The 20,553-nt window shown below is 52.2% G+C and overlaps 1 protein-coding gene across 4 annotated transcripts; it reads right to left on the bottom strand.

Annotated features, from left to right (window-relative positions):
• Positions 1-1,544: 1,544 nt before the first annotated feature.
• C19H19orf47 (chromosome 19 C19orf47 homolog) lies at positions 1,545-20,531 on the bottom strand. Of its 4 annotated transcripts, XM_033846277.2 has the most exons (12): positions 18,282-20,530; positions 18,015-18,067; positions 16,551-16,602; positions 13,145-13,232; positions 12,918-13,032; positions 11,411-11,492; positions 7,199-7,336; positions 6,753-6,822; positions 6,452-6,495; positions 5,521-5,673; positions 4,298-4,368; positions 1,545-2,188 (listed from the first exon to the last, which is right to left on the bottom strand). In XM_033846277.2, exons 1-12 carry the CDS (start codon positions 18,433-18,435, stop codon positions 1,694-1,696), a joined length of 1,515 nt encoding a protein of 504 aa, XP_033702168.1. In that variant the 5' UTR covers positions 18,436-20,530; the 3' UTR covers positions 1,545-1,693. The 4 variants fall into 4 exon arrangements, with proteins under 4 accessions (XP_033702168.1, XP_073651976.1, XP_073651975.1 ...); XM_073795875.1 differs by lacking the exons at positions 6,452-6,495; positions 6,753-6,822 and having other exon boundaries at positions 5,521-5,670; positions 7,199-7,375; positions 18,282-20,531; XM_073795874.1 differs by lacking the exons at positions 6,452-6,495; positions 6,753-6,822 and having other exon boundaries at positions 7,199-7,375.
• Positions 20,532-20,553: the final 22 nt, after the last annotated feature.

Consider the following 20,553-nt stretch of genomic DNA (forward strand, 5'->3'; position numbering starts at 1 on the left):
CCATCTCTCCCCACGCTGCCTCCCCGCCTCCGCCCCTGCCTTCCTGGCAACTTGTCCTCCTCACAGTGGCCCAAGCAATCTTCGTAAAAGGCAACTCAGACCATCACTTGCCTGCTTTAACCCCCCCCAGACTCCTCAGCACTCTTGGGAGGAGGTCCAGATTCCTCCGGCCCCTCACTCACCTGCCAGCCACGCTGGTGTTCTCCGTGTTCACTGTCCCGCCTCAGAGCTGCGGCCCTGGCTGTTTCCTCTGCCTGAACTGCACACAGGCCACCCTACAGGTCACCTCCTCTGAAAGGCCTTCTTGCCCCAAACATCTAAGAGGCTCTGGTCACTTGCAGTCACCCTTCCAATTCTTTGGGCACCCCCTGAACAGTACACTTAAAAATGGTTCAAATGGCAAATTGTGGTTTACTGATTACCGCCTGTCTCCCTGGCTAGAGAGGTCAGCCACGCGGGAAGAGACTTGTCTGCCTTGCTCATGGATGGATCCCCAGCTCCTAGAACAGGCCTGGCACAGAGTAGGTGCTGGGCAGTGGTGAGTAGGTAAACGGTCAAATCCACAGGCACCCACACAAATGAAGCCTGCAGTCTGGAAAGCCATCCACAGGCAGAGTGGCAGAAACAGGGGAAATCTGTGGAAGGGGAGGGCAGAGGGACAGAAGCCCTGCGCGTTGCCGAGGGGAGGAGGAGGCCCAACTAGATGATGACCATGACCGTGACTCCCTTCACCTCGGGGCCTGCAGCAAAAACACGGCCCACCTATGTATGTGGGGAGCTTGACGCTCAGAGACGAGGCCCAACCCTTCGTGGGTGCCCCGCCCGCACTATGCTTCATGCAGAGAAACAGTCCTGCGACTCGCCCTGAAGGAGGGGAGGGAAACAGTCTGAAAGTCACAAAAATATATTAAAATAGCTGTTTTCTTCTCTCGGTGCTGGCTTCCCTTCTTAGTGCCCCTTACCCACCACCCGCCACCGACTTTCAGGGAAAAAGATGCCCAGGCAGGTGCCCCAGCTGCAGCCTGGGGTCTGGGGAGGTCCCTCCAGCCTAGGAGTGATGGCGGCTAACAGTCTCTACAGGCTCGACGCCACCGCCGCCGACGAGGGGGCCGCTGGGAGGCCGGAGGTGCAGGAGGGTCAGGCAGGACGCAGCGGACAGTCGGGCCTTGCCACAGGGACAGAAAACAGAAAAGAAATGAACAGAGTGAAGAGACGGAGAGAGAGAAGTCAAAGCATCGGGGGCAGGGGGCAGAGGAGGGAGGGAAGTGAGGAAGCCAGGGGGGTGGGGGATATGGGAGCCCCTTCAGACGACACCCACCCTGGGGGACAGGGAGGCCCGGAGCCGGGGTTTGAGGCAGCAGATGTTGCTGAGAGGGAGGATGGGGAATGGAGGACAGGAAAAGGGCACTTGGCACTTGGAGAGGTAGAAAAGTGTGTCCTGCCAAGGCCACGGTCAGAGAGGAGAGAACAGAGGACGCGAGAGAAGGGAAAGTCCCAGAGCGGCAAGGCCGGGCCACAATGAGCGTCTCAGACTCAGAAACACCGGGCGAATCCCCAGGAAGCTCAGGCTGGCGGAATGCCTGAGGGAGACAAGCAGTGTCACCCGGCAGCCGGCAGGGGGCGTGCGCGCGCCCTCGCTGAAGACTCTGATGGAGCCTGGAGGCTGGAGAGGGGCCTGCGCCCTGCCCTTGGGCTAGAAGGTCCTGCGGCCCAGTCTTTTGAACACGCTCACAGTGCCCGCGTGGTCCATCTGGGCACCAAGGCCCTCGCTGGAGCTGCTTCCCCGGGGCCCCACCAGAGTCCTCTTAATGGTGACCTTGACCTCAGCCGAGGACTTACTCTTGGTGCTCGTGACCTGGCTGTCCTGGGCCTCCGGCACGAGGGCAGCCTTGCCCAGTCTCTGGACGATGCTGACTTTGGATAGGGACTCCGGCTTCCTCTCGAGCCCAGGTCGTGAGGAAAATGCCAGGCGCCGCAGCGTTGGGGCAGCGGCCGTTGCCACCGAGCTTGTGGCCTTGGCTTTGACAGTTAGTGCGGGCTGGGGACTGGCTTTGGCTGGGGCCCGGCCTAGCTTCTTCAGGACCCCGGCATACTGCAGGACAGAGCTGCTGCTGTCGTTGTCACTGTCCCAAGCCAGATCCTCGTCGGTCTCTGGGGTGGCCCCCAGGCGGCTGAAGACTCCTGTGGGCTGTGGAGGTCAGAGACAGGACAAGTGAGTCACTTAGTCGCTCAACATGCATTCACAGAGAGCTGCCTCATCTGTGCCTACGTCACGGGGCTCACAGTCAGGAAAAACACCCATCGGTGAAGCACTAGACAGTGATCAGAGTCATGAGAGGGCAAGGCCAGGGAGCTGGAGGAGGCCAGGAGAGGAAGGCTCCCTGGAGAGGGACATCAGAGATGAGATCTGAAAGCCGAGTGGAAGTGAGTCGAATAAAGAGGGAGCGGGAGGGGAGGCGAAAGGGAAGACCATTTGCAAAGGTCTACAGGCGAACGTGACAGAAAAGGCAAATTTGGTCATTCGCTCCACAGACATTCTCTGAGTCCCAGGTCAATACCTGGCCCTGTGTTGGGCAGTGCTGGGGACCCAGTGGTGACCAAGACAGGCCTGGTCCTGCTCTCAGGGGGCTCACAGTCCAGTGGGGAAAACAGACCCAGCATCGTATACAGCACAAGTAATTCTCTAATTACGAGAGGGAATTCCCTGGAGGTTCAGTGGTTAGGACTCCGCGCTCTCACTGCCAAGGCCCCAGGCTCAATCCCTGGGAATTAAGATCCCATGAGCCTTAATTAGTGTTCTTGGGAGGAGAGGGGAGCGCTGGAGAGCAGGGTACAGGGAGGCCTCATCTCCTCTCAGAGCTCAGGACAGCCTCCTCTGAGGCATCAACGTTTAAGAGAGTAAAGAGTGCCGTCTAAGTCCCCAAGACAGGAATAAGAATCATATTTACGGCACACTCACTACATGCGAAGCTCTTTCCATGGCTGCACCTTCAAGCCACGTGATCCTGAGTGCTATCATCACACTCATGATGAGATTTAGGCAGTGAGGAAAAGCCAGAGTGGGTGAGCCCTGGTGAGCAAGGAACAAGAGGCAGCTGGAGAGCTCCACCAGAGTTACTCAAAGGTGCCACTTGAAGATGCTCACCAGGGCTTCCCTGGTGGCGCAGTGGTTAGGAATCCGCCTGCCAACGCAGGGGACACGGGTTCGAGCCCTGGTCCGGGGACATCCCACGTGCCGCGGAGCAACTAAGCCCGTGCGCCACAGCTACTGAGCCTGTGCTCTAGAGCCCGCGAGTCACAACTACTGAGCCCCCATGCCACAACTACTGAAGCCCACGCGCCTAGAGCCCATGCTCGGCAACAAGAAGCCACCGCAGTGAGACGCCCGCGCACCACGACGAAGAGTAGCCCCCGCTCGCCGCAACTAGAGAAAGCCCGTGCGTAGCAACGAAGACCCAACGCAGCCAAAAATAATAAAATAAAATTTAAAAAATTTAAAAATAAATAAATAAAGATGCTCACCACTGCACCAGACAGCCCCCGTGCTACGCAGCTATACCTCACTCAGTCCTCACGACCACGCTGTGAGGTACTATATGGAGGAGGAAACCGAGGTACAAAGGGCTTAAGTGACACAGTCAAGGCCATGCAGCCAGGCGGTGGCAGAGACGGATTTGTGCCAGGCGGTGGGCTCAGGCTGCGTCTCCCAAGCACATGCCGTGGTTAGGCCTGCGGGACCGCAGGTGGAGGAAGAAGAGCGGGCTGCGCCTGAGCACGTGGTGAAAAGCCTCTGAAGGGTTTCCCGAGGGCGAGGGGGGAGGGCCTGTCCTGGAGGCAGCACATGCTGCCGCTGTGGGCGAAGGGCTGGAGGGGTTCACAGGAGCTGTGCGGAGACCAGCTAGGAGGCCACTGCCCTACGCAGGCAGGGAGAGGTGGCAGACAGGTGGGGACAGATGGCCCCATCAGACTCAAGACTGCCTGGAGTGGGGACGGTGGGGCACCCGAGACAGGGCCCAGGGGACGTTTTGCTTTGGGGAAAGATGCTGAGGACAGTTTGGGGACATGGTGGTGGGAGGGGTCCGAGGGCGGCATCCATGAGTTGCCAGACCCCCGGGGCTGGAAATAGGGAGAGAGGTCGGGATAGAAGACAGACAGGGAAGCCACCAGTGCAGAGAAGGGCACTGGGCCTGGAAAGGTGGGTGAGACAGGGTGAGATGTATGTGGGAAATGCCAGGAACAACACCCAGGGAAGACAAGAATTTGAGAGTCCCCAGTGGCTCCCCCATTTCCAACTCACTTTATTCCCCATCGTCGTGTCTGCCTTGGTCTCGGCGCCAAGGCGGTCAAACACAGACGTCCTGTGGAGACCTGGGAGGGAAGTGAGGCCATGAGCCAGCGCCTGCTGGGTGGCCCCTGGGGGCCCAGGCCTGGCTGAGCACCGCCGTGCAGACAGGGAGGGGTCGACACAGCCAGCCCAGACCCCAGGCAGCTCTGGTCCAAGCAGGCACCGACTGGGCCCAGTTAGGTTTTACGTCTATGTTGTCGGCTAACACTGACCTTAACCCACACACTTCTGGCTAGTGCCAAATGTGGGAAGGATCAACTAAAATGGACACTTCCGGTCCTCACACCTTAGTACCAATTCATGAAGTGTATGTGTGGGAAGAGTTCTTAATCCCTTCTGGTTCCTTTCCCTATTTTGGGGGCCATGGGCCTCTCAGAGAACCTGATGAATGGTAATGCTCTCCCTAAGTTACAGCCTAAAAAGCCACTAACAGGAGAATGCTTACTAGACTACAGCACAGAAGTACTACGAAAATATTCAACGACCATTAAAAAGAATGAAGATGAAAAGATCTTCAGTAAAAAAGTTACAGAACAATACATACAGGACAATGCTATTTGTGCTTAAAAAGAAAAAAATGCCTGGATATGTGTAACTGTACAAACAGATGCATTTACATTCATAGATGCTGGTCTGGAAAGGTCAACAATACGTGTGGGATACAGGAGTGAGGGGAGAGAGTTTGTTCTTACTGTACATGCTTCTGCATCGCTGGATGTTTTTCCATGAGAACGTTTACAATATCCTAAATGGAACACTGTAAGGAAGACCATCTCTGTACCACCAGATTCAAATCCCAGCTGTGGACTGAATCTCAACCAGACACCTCTGGCTCGTAACGACGGTTCCTACTGTCTTGGGCACCTGCCCTCAGCCAGGCACAGTCACTCACTTAACAGGCAGGCTAGCACTGAATCCGTGCCACGGTCCCTCGGGGAAGAGGCGCCAGCTGAGGCACCGAGGAGCCCTGCTATGCTAACGGCAGGACAAGAAGACAGAGGCAGTGATGCGTCCTCCTCTACTATGGCCACCATCACTGTCCCCTCCGTCCAAGGCCCCCTGGACCCCATCAGAGCCTGCTTCTGGGCCACTGCCTGTAGGACGTGACCAACCCTGCAAGATGCAGCGAAAGGGAAACACAGTCTGTGCCGCCCACTCCCCACCGGGGCCAGTACCTTTCGCTGCCTGCTGCTGCTCCAGGATCTTACGGGTCCGGGCAGTGGTGCCTTTGGGCATGTTGATAATGTACTTCCCCTCCATCTCGGCCGTGACCCGGCGCCGCTTGGTGGGACCAGTCAAGCTCTCCTCCTCCTGGCGGGCCAGGGCTGCTGGGGGAGGAGGGGGTGGTGAGCGTCTTCTGGGATGGAATGTTCTCCTGGGGTGGGGGCTGGGCGCCCTGCAAAGGGCACACACGTGCCCTTTATCGCCACGCTTTCACCTGACTGGAATCCCTCATCCTCCCAGCCACCCCCAAGGCCACTGGCTGAACCACCGGGAAACTCAGGGGTCTGGGCACAGTGGGGTCGCAGAAGGCTGTGGCGGGCCTCCCAGGCTCTCTGTGGCTCTGGCCCTCTGTCCCCCAGCAGGCTCACCTCCCAGCCCAGCCAGAATCCCCTCAGATGGGGAAACTGCTGGGTGGTGGAAAAGCCATCTAGGTGGTGCTTTCACAGGTGTAATCACTTTTTAAAAATGAGTCAAGGTCTATACTTACAATCTGTGCACCGTGCATAAGTAAATTACACCTCAATTTAAAAGAAAGACTCTCCTCAAATGTGTTGAGTTGAAGAGAGCCAGTCCCTCCCAGGCTCCCCATCTTTTCAATACTTTAGAAATGAATTTTAACTTTCTTGCTCATGGCACATAAATCGAAAGATCAGAAGGAGGATGAGGCACTTGCAGACACACGTGGTCAAAAGGGGGCACATGTGATGGAGGTGTACGGGGTGTGATGGGGCTGGGGGCCAGGACAGCCAAGCCCCCACCCTGGGCCTCTGTTTCAACTTGGGCCAAGATCACTGCTGTGGGGATGGGTCCAACAAAGGCAGGAGAGTGTGATGGACAGGAGGGCCTGGAAGCCCAAAGGCCGGAGTCCCATTCCCAGCTTACCAGCTGAGACCTGGAAGAGGAACGGCAGCCAAGCATGGAAAAGTCTGTGGAAGAGGAAGGTGTGGGAGAAGGGAACATCAGGGCAAAGGCCCCACGACGGGAAGCAGCCTGGAGGGGAACCGAGGCAGCAAGCGAGACGTGAACCCACGTGTCGCAGGGCCCAGTAAGGCCATGGGGGAAGATGACCTTATTAGTGGAACAATGGGAAGCCCTGGAGAGTTCTAGACAAGGGTGTGAAAGGATCAGATTGAAGGTTTTAAAGGATCCCTCTGGCCGCTAAGAGGAAAGGTAGCTTCTTTACCTTTGACCCCAGGCATCAAGCACAGGGCCGGGCACCACTGCGGGGCTCAGTGACCATCTGTTAAAAAAGACTGAACCACCCATAGTCAACAATACTGTACTGTACACTTAAAATTTTGTGAAGAGGGTAGAGCTCACGTTAAGTGTTCCTACCACAATAAAATAAGAAGTACAAAAAGACTGAAACAGCCACCGCATGAGAACTGCAGTGCACCCACGCTTAAGGACACCATCTCGAGCGCTTCCAACCATCCTCTGGGGCGGGTGTCACCAGCCCCCTTCTACAGTGAGGCCCACAGAGGTGCAGTGATCTGACCAAGTCTGAACACTCTGGACACCTTGTAGCCTCCAAAGCACCCTGCAACGTTGGGAGCACGTCCCCCAAATACCGTCTGCCAACCCACATTCGCCCCCAGCTCCTCCCACCACCTGCCTGAGTCCCCTCACCGGCAGCCTTGGCACTCTTTGCTGCCATCTTGTTGGACACAGTGACAGAGATCTTGGAGGTGCTGGTGTCCGGCCGCCTGGGGGGAGTGCCAGGTGGGGAGTCTCGGTTCAGGCTGTTGGTGATCATCCGGGAGGCGGCTGCCAGGAGGAAAGAGGAGAGTCCAGTGGGGCGGGGCCCTGGGAAGGGGTCAGGATGGGGAAGGCAACCTTGGGACCGCAGCATGGGGATAGGGCAGCCAGAGGCACCCTGTGGCTGCACTGTCAAGGCAGGCATGCTTGGGGTGGGCCTGTCTTCCCAGTAACTAGCCCGCCCCTCCCTGCCCTGGGGGCCTTTCCTGAGGCCCCAGACCAGATGGGTTCCTAGCACACTTCACCTATCAGTTACCCAGCCCTGCACTGAGCATTTCCCTCCCCTCTCCCTCCACCACGCTGGCCTCCAGGATCTTCCTCGCTCAGCAAGTACACGCCCACTCAGGGCACTTTGCTGTTCATAGGTCTGGCGTGCAGCTCCCCCAGTAGCAATGGGCTTGCTCTGTCTCTGCGTTCAGGTCTCCTCTCAGACGGCATCTCCTCAGAGAATACTTCCCTGCCCTTATTACTGCTTGACATGAAAATTACATTTGTTTGTTTACTGGTAGACTCTCCCACAAGACTGTACTTATAATAACACAGAGGAGACACTGTCTGTTTATCGCTGTATCCCCAGTGCCAACCACAGTTTCTGGTACTTCACAGGTCTTCAGTAAACATCTACTGAAAAGATGAACATGGTCACCGAACCTCCCAACACCCCTACTAGACAGGCTTCACTGTAAACCAATTTTATAGATGAGGAAACTGAGACTCGGGGAGTGGGGTCACTCAGCCAGGGCCCTGGGCAATGTGGGTCTGGCTCCAGTTGGGCTGGGGCAAGAAAAGAGGTGACCTCCCTCAGGGTTGGAAAGCAGTCTCTGGCCCCCCTGAATTCTGTGGAGCAGGAGAAGGGATGTCCCAGGGTGCAAGGTGGGCTACAGCGAGCAGACTGGAGGGCCAACTCCAGCGGGGGGAGGAGACGGACTGTGTCTCCAGGTGCAGCTGCTGCTAGCTTCAGAGTACGGGTTTGCTGAGCTCTTGGGGAAGCCCTGCAGGGAGGGGGGAGGGGGAACCTTCACGCTACTATCGCTTGCTCAGCAGGCCCAGCACCAACCCCCGCCCCACAATGGCTTTCAGACTTTGATATTTTGTCCTACCTACCCCCAAAAAAGCCTTCTCTCTTTCTGCCATGTGCTGTCTCTCAAAGCCTCCTGAAGTCCCCCATAATGACCCTCAACACCTGATTATAATTCCATATTGCTTGGTTACTTTTTAAACTATAACTACAGCAGACAGAAAAAGACATCAAACCTACACAGATCATTTAACATCAATTCCCATATACCCACCACCCAGGTCAGGAACGGGAGCACTGCTGGCACCCAGAAGTCCGGGGATTGGCCCTTCCCAACGAGACCTTCTCCCTCCCCACCACCCAGGAAGAAATGGTCGGTTTTCAGGCCTGCTCACTGCTGTTGATGATTTGGCAGACACCCTCCCGTGATCTTCCCAAGACACTTCTTCAGCCCGATAGGGGTGGCTTGCTTTCTTTTTTTTTTTTTTTGGCCTCGCCCGGGCCCCGGCAGTGAAATCGCCGAGTCCTAACCATTGGACCGCCAGGGAATTCCCAGGAGTGGCTTTCTGATGAGTGGCTGTGTGGAATCTGCGCCCAGAGCCTCCACTCACAGCACTCTGACAGGCCAAATGCAACACGATCGGGATTTTCTGCTACAAAACATAAGCAGTTGAGACGGCCTGCCTCTTGCAATGGCCACAGAGGGCAAGGTCTTGCTTAAAAGGGATATGGTGTTTTCTCACGCCAGGTAAGCATCACCTGGGTGGAGGGGAAACAGCTCTGTCTGTGAGCCACTGAAGCTGAGTTGCAGTCAGACGCCAGAGTACAACGAACTGTTCTTTGTTCCTCCCAGTGCGGACACACATGTTCAATATTACAAAGTGTACACAAGTGACCGGAATGTTTTGGGGTACTCTTCTCTACCCTTTTCCATCTGTGCCTGTTTCCCCTACTCTTTTAACTGCCTATTTTCTCCATTAGTATTTTTGTTTTAATTTTTTAAACTTATTTTAAACTATTTAAGAGACTCAAAAATGGCAAAAAAAAAGTACATACTACCTGCTTACATTTATATAGGTTTGAAAGATTGGCAAAACTAACCAAAGCTGTTAGAAATCAGGGCAGTGGATACCCTTGAGAGGTGGTGAGTGATGTCAGTCATCTTTTCTGTTTCTGGATTTGGACGCCGCAGGCTACATGCGTGCTCCATTTGTGAAAAGTCATTCAGCTGCCCCTCTGTCATCGGAACCCTTTTCTGTATGTCAGTTGAGAGGGATCACTGCAGAAACGAACCCAATTTGTTCAACTTCCCTTCATCCATGCCTTTGGGTAGGCCCTGACCACACTGATGCTGGGCTTAGCCATGTGACTGGCTTTGGCCAATGGGACAGAAGCAAATGTTATACAAGCAGAGACTTAAGAGGTGCTTTGCACATTGGGTCCTGCCTTCTCATGCTGCTTTTGGGAACCCTTCAATCACCACGGTGTAGATGAGCCTGGGCTAGCCTGCTGGATAATGAGAGACGTGTGGCCAAGTCACCTCTTTTGGCCCAGATGACACCAAGCCAACCATCAGATGTGTGAGGGAGGCCATCCTAGATCAAGAGATCTAGGAGCTGCCAAGTGACCACTGAGATCAGCTGAGCTGTCCCGGAGCAGAAGTGACCAGCCAAGTCACAGAACCACGAGAAATAAAAGTCTGTGTTTTCAGCAACATGGATGGACCTAGAGATTATCATACTAAGTGAAGTAAATCAGACAGACTTAAAAAAATGATACTTATTTACTAAACAGAAATAGACTCACAGACAGAGAAAACAAACTTATAGTTACCAAAGGGGAAAGGGCGGGGGGGGCTGGATAATTTAGGAGTTTGGGATTCAAATATACACACTACTATATATGGAGTAGATAACCAACAAGGCCCTACTGTGTAACACAGGGAACTATATTCACTGTTTTATAATAACCTATAATGGAAAAGAATCTGGAAAAAGAACATATATATAGGGAATTCCCTGGCGGTCCAGTGGTTAGGACTCTGAGCTTTCGTTCCACTGCAGGGGGCACGGGTTCGATCCCTGGTCAGGGAACTAAGATATATATGTGTGTGAGTGTGTGTGTGTGTGTGTGTGTGTATAACTGAATCACTTTGCTGTATACCTGAAACTAACACAACAGTGTAAATCAACTATATTTCAATAAAAATTTTTGTTAAAAAGTCTGTGTTTAAGCCAGTTTTGCGGTGGCTTGTTAAGCAGCAAAAGCTAATCAATACATATGTTAAATCTTTTAAGTGTCACACTGCTGAAAAAACCAAAAGTATAAACACAGTTGATTCTTACCATTCAGATTCCATTTTGTAAATTCGCCTGTTCACAAATTTATTCGTAACCTCAAAACGAATACTCGTGCTGCTCTGTGGTCATTCACAGACATGCACAGAGAGGCAAAACACTTGAGTCGCCCAACACACGTTCCCAACTGAGGTCAAACAAGGCGACGCTCTGCCTTCCTGTTGCAGCTCTCACTTAGTAAACAAGTCTATTTAGTGCCACAGTCTATTTACGGTCTCCTTATTGCTATTTTCACATCTTTGTGCTTTTTGTTAGTGATTTTGCTGTTTAAAATGGCCCCCAAGCATGGTGATAAGGTGCTGTCTAGTGTCCCAAGTTCAAGAAGGCTGGGATGTGCCTTATGGAAAAAATACGTGCGTTCAATAAGCTTCGTTCAGGCAGTTTTAGTGCTGCGGGCTGTGAGTTCAATGTTTATGAATCAACACCATATATTAAATAAGGTGTCTTGGAACAGAAACACACATAAATAAAGTTGTGTATTGGTCAGATGATGAAAACGTGGTGACCCCGTATTCCCCTGGGAGAAGTGATTCAGTATTCACTGACTCGGTGTTCGCAGTGGCTGTGTAGAATGGAACGACCACAAACAAAAATCCACTGTATATACAGCCACTCACTACCTAAGAGACGAGAGCCTCGGATGCCTTTGCTTCCACCTCTGCAAACTCCACTGCCGAAGGAAAGGAGGCCTGAACACATGGGACTCACCGCTAGAGGCGCCTCGGCGAATCTCGCCTGGAAGGGGGCTGGGGCTGCAGGGCACCGACTCAGTGGCAGCTTTGCACATGTCCTGTAAAGAAAACAGGTGCCCGGTTACCATGGGGACAGGGGCATAAGCTGGCGGAAGAGGGAACCCAGATATCTGAGCAAAACTCGGGGAATCAGAGCCTGAGCTGTTAGTGCTTTCAAAACATTTCCCTCCTAATCATAATGAAGCATCAGACACACCCAAGCTGAGGGACATGCTGCTACAGAACACCTGACCAGTACTCTCCACAACTGTGAAGGTCATCAAAAACCTGGGAAGACTAGGAAACTGTCCCAAATCAAAAGAGACTAAGGAGACGTGAGAAGTAATGCCATGTGGTATCCTGGAACAGAAAAATGACATTAGTGGAAAATCTAATGAAATCCAAATAGTCTATAATTTAGTTAACAATAGCATACTACTAATGTCCATTTCTTAGTTTTGACAAATGGACCATGGCTATGGAAGATGTTAACATTAAGGGAAGCTGGGTGCAGGAAGTACAGAAACTTTCTGTACGACTGTTGGAACTTTTCTATAAATCTAAAATTGGTCTCAAATTTAAAAGTTTAAAGAAATCGTTTTGCTCAGTGACCTCCGTGATAACTCAGCTAACGTCCCTGGCTTGAGAAAGCCCTCGCTGCGGGGTCTTGCCCTGGATGGTGGACAGACGAAGGCCTGTCCCTGGGATGGAGGGAGCTACTAAAATTGACGAGAATAAGCCCAGCTGCCATCACTCGGTAAAGTGGAGGGCTGGAGAGCGCAGCTCTGAAGCAAGCTTCCTTCTCAGTCAAGCGGAGGGAGGAGTAAGTGAGCTCATATTCGTAGAGGACGAAGACAGGGCCTGACAGGCCACGGCAAGTGCTTGGTAAGCGCTAACCATCATAACTAAACGAGCTCTTCACTCCAGGCCTGGCACTTGATGCCACATACACTCTCTGGTAAATGGCCACAGCGACCCCATGCAGCAGGGCTGTGTGAAAAGCCTGTTTCAGAGACTCGGGGAGGTGAAATCACTAGTCCAAGGTCACTGTAAGCAGAAGGGCCAAGAAGGGAACCACCATGTTGTTGGCCAAGCCACCACTGGGTCCCACATAGAGAGCTCCTGTTCTGGGGACAGAGAAAGAGTCCTGGTACGGATAACTATCATGAGGAAGATGAAAACTAGTAATAATAATACTTAAAGCGAGCCCCTACTGCGGCCTGCTGTTTACACTGTCCTAGGGCTTTATATAACTTAGTACTCACAACCCTCCTGCGAAACTGGTTTGCCTATGTACATCCTACAGGTGGAGAAAGTAAGGTTCAGAGAGGTTGGGCAACATGCCCGATGTGACACAGCAAACAGTGGAACCAGCCTTGGAATCCAGTCTGCCTACCTTTCCTTCCAAGCCTCCAGTCGGCTCTGCCACTGCCCCCCTACCCCACCCTAAATCCAGGGACAGAGGGGTCCAGTGGAGCACCCACCTGGCGGTGCACCACCTTGGCATGCTTGAGGATGGCAATGATGTCGCCCACCACAGTCACGCCCAGCTCATTCATGATCTCCTTGTTGAGATCCAGCAGCATGCTCTTCTGGATCCTGCAGGGGAGGGTCGGCAGGGAGGCCACAGTGGGCCAGGGTGGGTGGGCCAGCCAGCCCCCTGACTCCCCTCCTTTCCCCAGGTTCAGCCCCGTCCCCTCGGCAGCCTTACCTGTTATCCACAAACATCACTGCGTAATTGACAGCAGGTCCCGGAGGAATGCCGGCTTCCTTAAAGAACTGGATCCACTCGGAAGTGGCTGGGGGGTGGGGGCATAGACAGGGCTCATTATTCAGGTTACTCTCCTTAGAGAAGAGCAGCAGCAAACCACAACAGCAGCAGCTCCCGCAAATTAAATGCTCATCAAACGCCAGGCCCTGGGCCTGAGAGCTCTGCATATACGACGGAACTAAGCCGGCCTGACAGCCCTGTGGGTTAGGCAGCATTGACGCCCGCATTTTGCCAGTGAGGAAACTGAGGCAGGGAGAGGTCGGGGGACCCTCCCCAGGCCACCCTGCTAACAAGAAGCAGACTTCCCAAGGCCCTGTGCTTCCATACCGCCCTTCTCCTTGCAGCTCTGCCCTGCTCTGGAGCGTGACCCGCAGCAATCACCCCCCCATGCTTGGCCAATGACTGGTTTGGGGGAGCCAGGACTCTGGGTTCTCCATCCAGGTCCCCATCAGCAGGTGCGGGCCCCGAGGGTGACAGGGTTCATAGGTGGATGGAAAGAAGGGTTGCAGAGCTGACCCCTGGGTGTCAGAAGCAACCCCCCTCTACACACACACACAGAAGCAGCCTGGCCTCAGGGTGAGCATGTTTGGAGCATGGGTTCAAATCCCGGTTCCGCCATCTCCCGGCTGAGGGACTTCGGGCAAGGTAACGCTTGGGGCTTCGGTGTCCTCTAGGGCAATACGTTCAGCAAGTATGTACTGAGCACCTGGCACACACCAGGTCCTCCTCTAGGCACTGGGGATACCGCAGGGCACAAGACAGAGTCCCTTTCCTCATGGAGCTGACATTCTAGTGATAACAGCACTGATGTCCTTGGTCATCGTGCAGACTAAAGAGAAAGTCCACAAAAAGGGCTCTAAGTGGCACATGGCCCAGAGGATGTCCTCAACCCACTGCAGCCATCACGATGATGATGATGATGAAGGGGATAATGGTGATGATGATGCCACCGCTACACATGGAGCCAAGACCAGGCAGACCCCATCCATGTAGCTTGATTGCTTCCAAAGTTCTTTCCCGGCCTCTTGGGTGTGACCTTCAAACTGACGCTGACCTGTCAGGCCAGGTGTTAGAGACGATCATTGGTTCCAAGGAGAACTTTTCTTTCACATTTTAATATCTCTGAAACTAGGATTTACCTCACAATTGATGGTGTGCCACAATTTAATTGGCAACATTTTTTTCTTTATCTTTCTCAGGGTACATAACAGTACATCCAACAATCCATGCTATTTTAGATAAGAAGAAATTCGGTGTTACTATGCCCGTTTTGCTGGTAAGACAACTGAGGCTCAGAGCAGGGAAAGAGACACACTCTGGATGAGACACTGCATGGGTGGGGGGTAGGGGGCTCAGGCGCATCCCCTCCCGAAGAGGCCCCTGCCCACCCAGCCGCAGGCCAGTCCCCCTGGGCCTGAGGCAAGTGAGGAGCTCATGCCCTCAGGACATCCTCCAGCAGCCCAGAGGAAAGGCGGACCTTTTTCTACTTTTCACAGGCACTATCCACCTGTCCAGGCATGGGGCCCTGGGTTCCCTTAGCCAAAAGCAGGCACCTTTGGTCTAAGTGTCAAAAACTACCACACAATAGTTCCATTTATGTGAAATGTCCAGAAGAGGTAAATCTGTAGAGATCTATAGGGACAGAAAGTAGATGAGTGGCTGCCAGGGACTGGGTGGGAGAGCAGGGGGGAGGGGGGAGTGAATGCTAATGGGTATTCGGGTTTTGCGGGGAGTGATGAAAATATTTTGAAATTGATTGTGGTGACAGTTGCATAACTCTGCGAACACAGAATATAAAGACCATTGACTCGTACGCTTCAGTGAATTGTATGAAATGTGAACTGCCTCTCAATTAAGCTGTTATTAAGGGGAGGAAAAACACCACATAGGTTGGGGGTAGCTAGCTGCCTGAAGCAACGTCAAGGAACGGCAAAAGTCCTCCTGTCTGGTCGTCACCATCATTTCGTGTCCTACTAAGGAGGAAAATATGCTGCCAATTAAATGATCACAAGCACCAGCTGTAAGATGAACCCCCACTTCAGAAATATTAATATGGGCCACGATGTGTGTCTTGGACTCAGAGGAGTGGCTTGCTGTACACACCAGGAGACATGCACTAGAAGATTCACGGCAGCTTGTCTGCAACCCAGAAACAATGCAATATCCACTGACAATAGCATCGACAGACAAATGGTGGCTGCTCACACAGTAAATACTATGGAGCAGTGCGAAGCAAAGAACTGCAGCTACACACAGCACCAGACATGACTCAGACACTGCGCTGAGCAACAGAAGCCAGACACGGAAGACCTCATGGCACGACTGCATTCACGTAAGTTCAAAACCAAGTCTATAGGAATGTTTTCATTCGTGGTACAACTATAAGAAAGGTAAGGAGAGATTATCACAAAGAGAAGATAGTGGTTTATTCCATCTGGAGGAGGGAGGGGGTGTATGATTGGGTTGGAGCCCTCAAGGGGGCAGGCAATATTCTAGTTCTTGACCTGGACGGTGGTTAGAGGGGGGGTGCTTTTTTAAAACCTTTTTATTGAACTATCATGTTCACCCACAAAAGTACACACAAGTCGATACATTTTCATAAACCAACATACCCATGTAACCAGTCCCCAGATCAAGAAATGAAACATTTCCAACATTCCAGAAGCATCTCCTGCCTCACATTCCCCAGGCAGTCACTTCTCCCTGCCTCGCAAGGGCAGTCAACACTTTCCAGCGGCACAGATTGATTTTGCCTGCTTCTGTGCTTTACATAAATAGAATCATAAAGGATGCACTCAGACGTTTGCTTTTTAATTGCTCTTATGACCACACAAATATGTTTTACGTACTCTTCTATATGTACAAATCTCCAAAAATTTTAAAGCTACCAGCTAGTAATCTCTGTGCTTTGGCAATCCCCAAGTACAGAGTTCGAAGAGAATGTGGTGATAAAGCTCATGAGAGTAATAACAGCTATAACATTTGCTGAGAACCATGCCCAAGGTTTCACATGCAATAACCTCCTAATCCTTACAACATCCCAGGATGTTACTATCTCCATTTTACAGGTGAGAAAATCGAGGCTCTGAGAGGTCATATGAGAAATCTGCTGGACTTCAGGACTTTATGGCCTGAAGTTCTTTATGGCCAAAATACGTTGTCAGCAGGCCCAGATACAGAGCAGAGGTGGATAGGCCCTGGGCAGGCCCTGGCCCTCCCTCCGCGTTCCCCGGAGCACAGCTGTTCCTGCCAGTGACCAGCCCTCCCTCCCCCAGCCTGCCCCCCCCACCAAGGTCATACCTCAGAAAGGGCAGAGGGGAGAGGGGGCCCCAGAGAAAAGACTCACCCATAGTTACAGAGACCATTGTCTCCCTCGCCTTCACTCTGCTCCCTGGAGCCTGCATGAGAGAACAAGGGGAGAGCACCCATGAGTCGCCGCCGGCTAAGTGTCCGTCCCTCTCTCGCTGCCTGTCTGCCTGCCAGGGGAGAGTTCCTGGGCTGGGGGCTCACAGCCCAGGAATAGCCTGGAGCAGCTGGCAGGAAGTCAGCCTGGGGCAGAGCTGTCACCACAACTATCACTCCTGCCTCGGATAAGGCCCAGGGGCAGCAAATGTCCACATCTCCATTCCCACACACCTCACAAGTTTCTGGCTGGAATAAGAGAGGGACAGAAAAAAAGACACCCCCTGCCCAAGACCTTAACCATAAATACCCATTCATTCACCCACTCAAAAACTCTTTCCTGAGAACCTACTGTGTGTGAGGCACTGTTCTAGGAGCCAGGAATACTGAGGTTAACAAAAACCAGAGCTTGAGGACTTCCCTGGCGGTCCAGTGGTTAAGACTCCGCGCTTCCACTGCAGGGGTCACAGGTTCGATCCCTGGTCAGGGAACTAAGCTCCCACATGCCGCAAGGCGCAGCAAAAAACAAACAAACTCCAGAGCTTGGCATCTAGGTGGGGACACGGGAAACAGGGAGACAGAGAGTAAACAAGCAAACCAGTTGACAATATCACGTGTCAGAAAGGCTTTAGCCTTATGGAGAAAACACAGAGGGCCCGGGAAGGGAGGGCTTGCAATTCTAAATGGGTGGTCAGAGAAGAGCTCTCTAAAGTGACATGTAGAGGCCTGAAGGAGGTGGAGGGGTGAGCCATGCAGTTTTACAGAGGAAGCGTGTTCCAGGAGAAGGTACAGCAAGTCCAGTGCCCTGAGCCAGGAGCCCATCTGGCATGTCCGTGGGGCAGCAGGAACAGGGGAGGGAGCAAGGAGGCAAGTGAGAGCGGCCAGGGCAGAGGGGTGGGGCACCAGTCAGGAGGGGGTCCCAGAGCGGAAATGGAAAACCAGTTTTCGCTTGGGTAAGATCAGCAGGTGCCAGAAAGGTGTTAAAGACGTATTAGCCCCAACGGAGACTTCCTCCTGCACGTGAACAGCAGTGTTGAAAGAGAACTAACAGAAATCATTTCCTCACCTGATGCTTCGCCACTACCTGACTCCACGACCACCTGTCCCATGCTGCCCCGGCCCAAACTTCCTACCTGGCCCGCCTCTTCTCAGTCCCTGCCCTCTCCCCTCACGCTGCTCCCCTCCACCCACTCCAGCCCCCAGTTCTGATCCTTTTCACCCACCCCACCTCTGCCTCCTCTACAGGTGCAGAAGGCCCACTGTCCAGCACCTTTCTGTTTACCATCACATACAATCTGCCCGTTCCCGTCCCCCCTCACCAACAATTCTGATGGTATCACAGAGATAGTACAAGAGTAAGGACTCTGGAACCAGACTTGCAGGATTCAAATCTGGCTCTACCACTTACTAGCTGTGTGACCTTGGCAAGGGACTTCACCAGTCGGGCCTCAGTGTCCCCATCTGTAAACCGGGATGGTACAAACATTACTTGCCTTAGAGGACTGCTGTGGGGCTAGATGAGTTTCTATGTACAAAGCGCTCAAGAGTGCCTGGTGTATACTAAGTACCTACTCTAGAAGTGCTGGTTCTTCTTATTCCCCCAGCCTCCCACCCCAGCTTTCCCTCTAACACCCAAGTGCTTTGCCTGCCACCCACTTTTCACACAGAACGTCACCTGGTGCCTGGAATGCTTGCTCCTCCTGTCCTCCTGGCAAGCTCTCCATCACTCTGATTGGCTGCCACCTGCTTTGTGAAGCCTTCCCAAAGTCCCCAGATGTGAGGCTCTCTCCTCTACTCCCAAGTAGGATGATGAACATGACCACGCACATCACTTCACCCTGTACTCGGCTCCTAATATCCCTTTTCCCTTTGGGATTTTACCACTGGACAAAGACAATACAACCAACATCTCTCAAAGAGCAAAAGGCACGGAGAGGCTTCAGTGAGTTAGACAGAACAACAGCATTTCACACACCAGGCACTATCTATGCACCAGGACCAATGCCAGGCATCACACTGATGCCTCACAACCTCCTCATGAGTGAGGACTATAATTAGCCCCATTTTAATCAATGAAAAAACCAACTCATTGTGGTGCAGTCATTTGCCAAATGCCACATCTAGCAAGCACTTTACCAGGACTCAAAAACAAGTTCTCCCTGATTCCAATGCCCATGCAGTAGCTCCTGCTGAATGTTTACGTGCCAGGCACTGAATATGTTCACATCTCAGTGACTCCCCACAACCACCCACGGTAAAAAGTAAAAGTGATCTCCAAGTTACAGATTAGAGTGGCAGGTCCGAGGTCACACAGCAAGTAACTACAGGGCCAGGGTTTGAACCCAAGTCCGTCAGTGGCTATGATTAACACTGGTCAAGGGATTACTATGAGCCAGGCACTGTGGTCTGTCTGTCTTTGCAAAGTTTCAGTTAACACTGACTAGGAGGCTCTAAGTACTGGTATCCTCCCACTATAACTGCAGAATTCCCTGCTAGACTCAAGTGTCCTCTCTCCACCACCAAAAGCCCATCTCCAGCACAGTGAAGATTATATAACATTAACAATAACAGAAAAATGACAGCTCCCGCAATTCAAGTAATCACCATGCACTAGACTCTTCATCCTAAGCCCTTAGAAGGCTTGGCTCCAAATCTTGAGTTTACCACTTCCTAACCCTGACTCTGGGGCAAGTGGCTTAACCTTTCTGGATCTCACTCCCTTCAACCATAAAATAACAATGATAGGAGTTATTGTACATCAACTATACTTCAATTAAAAAAAAAAGGATAAGCATATCTATTCTTAAAGTGCTTAGCAGGGTTAAAAGAGTTTACAAACGCCAAGCCCTTAGAACAATGTTCAGTAGGTTTTGTACATGTGCATTAAATAAATCTTAAGTGAGTCAGGAAAAGGGTAGGACAGTCACTAAGCTGATGTCAGTCATATGCAAAGTGTGAGCTGAGAACAGAGTATAACTCAACAGGGTCCATGGGATCTGACAACATAGAACCACAATAGTACAAGTTATCCCCTTTTCAATTCTTTCAGTTTCTGTCTACAATTTAATAGACCGTACTGCTTCCATTGGAGTTCAGGTTAAGTTTTCCTTCTTCTCACGGCCAAAATGCTAGTTTTCCATTAACAAAGCAATACAAATTTTCTTTCTCAAATGAACTGACTGGAGGAAAATGCATCAGTTTTAAAGAAAACGGAAAACGTAATACTAAGGGATTTGGCATAACTTATCAAATAGTAAGTGGAGGGATGTCGATTTGCCCAGCTCCAGATTCCAAGTTTTTCCTATCGCCGTCTCTGAGCTTCCTTCCTCCTCTCTTCCTTGCAAGTCCCATCTACACCAATGACTCTCAGAATCATTTTTATTATAGTCCCAATCTACTGAGCTCCTGCTCTCTACTGTCAGGTCCTATGCTAAGGAGTTTACACGCACATTTCATCAGCATCCTCACAATGACTCTATGATATTGGGGCTAATAGCCTTCGTTGTATAGACGAGGAAAACGAGGTTCAGACAGGTGAAGGCACAGTTCCACTACCACAAAGTGTAGCTAGGACTTGAACTGAGATCTGCTGGCTCCCAATTCCACGCTCCCACACCCAGCTCTTCCACACCAAGTACAAACATCATCAACAATACAAACAATAACAGTATAGCAACCAAGTGAGCAGTGTGCCAGACGCTGAGCTAGGGGCTCCGACATGCACGAGCTGACTTCTCACTCCAACCCATAAAGAGGATGCCATAGCCAGATTCTGATCCCCATCCTACAGAGGAGGCAACTGAGGTTCAGAGAAAGAAGTAGCTTGTCAAGAGCCGAGTCGCACAGCGGCGCCAGGACTGAGTCCGGAACCCCGGGCGCCATTCATTCCCACCTCATCCAACCCAGTCCCACCACCCACGGCCCGCGCCTCACCTGGCCCTCTGGGC

Source organism: Tursiops truncatus, chromosome 19 (genome assembly GCF_011762595.2).
Source record: "Tursiops truncatus isolate mTurTru1 chromosome 19, mTurTru1.mat.Y, whole genome shotgun sequence".
Classification (NCBI taxonomy): Eukaryota; Metazoa; Chordata; class Mammalia; order Artiodactyla; family Delphinidae; genus Tursiops; species Tursiops truncatus.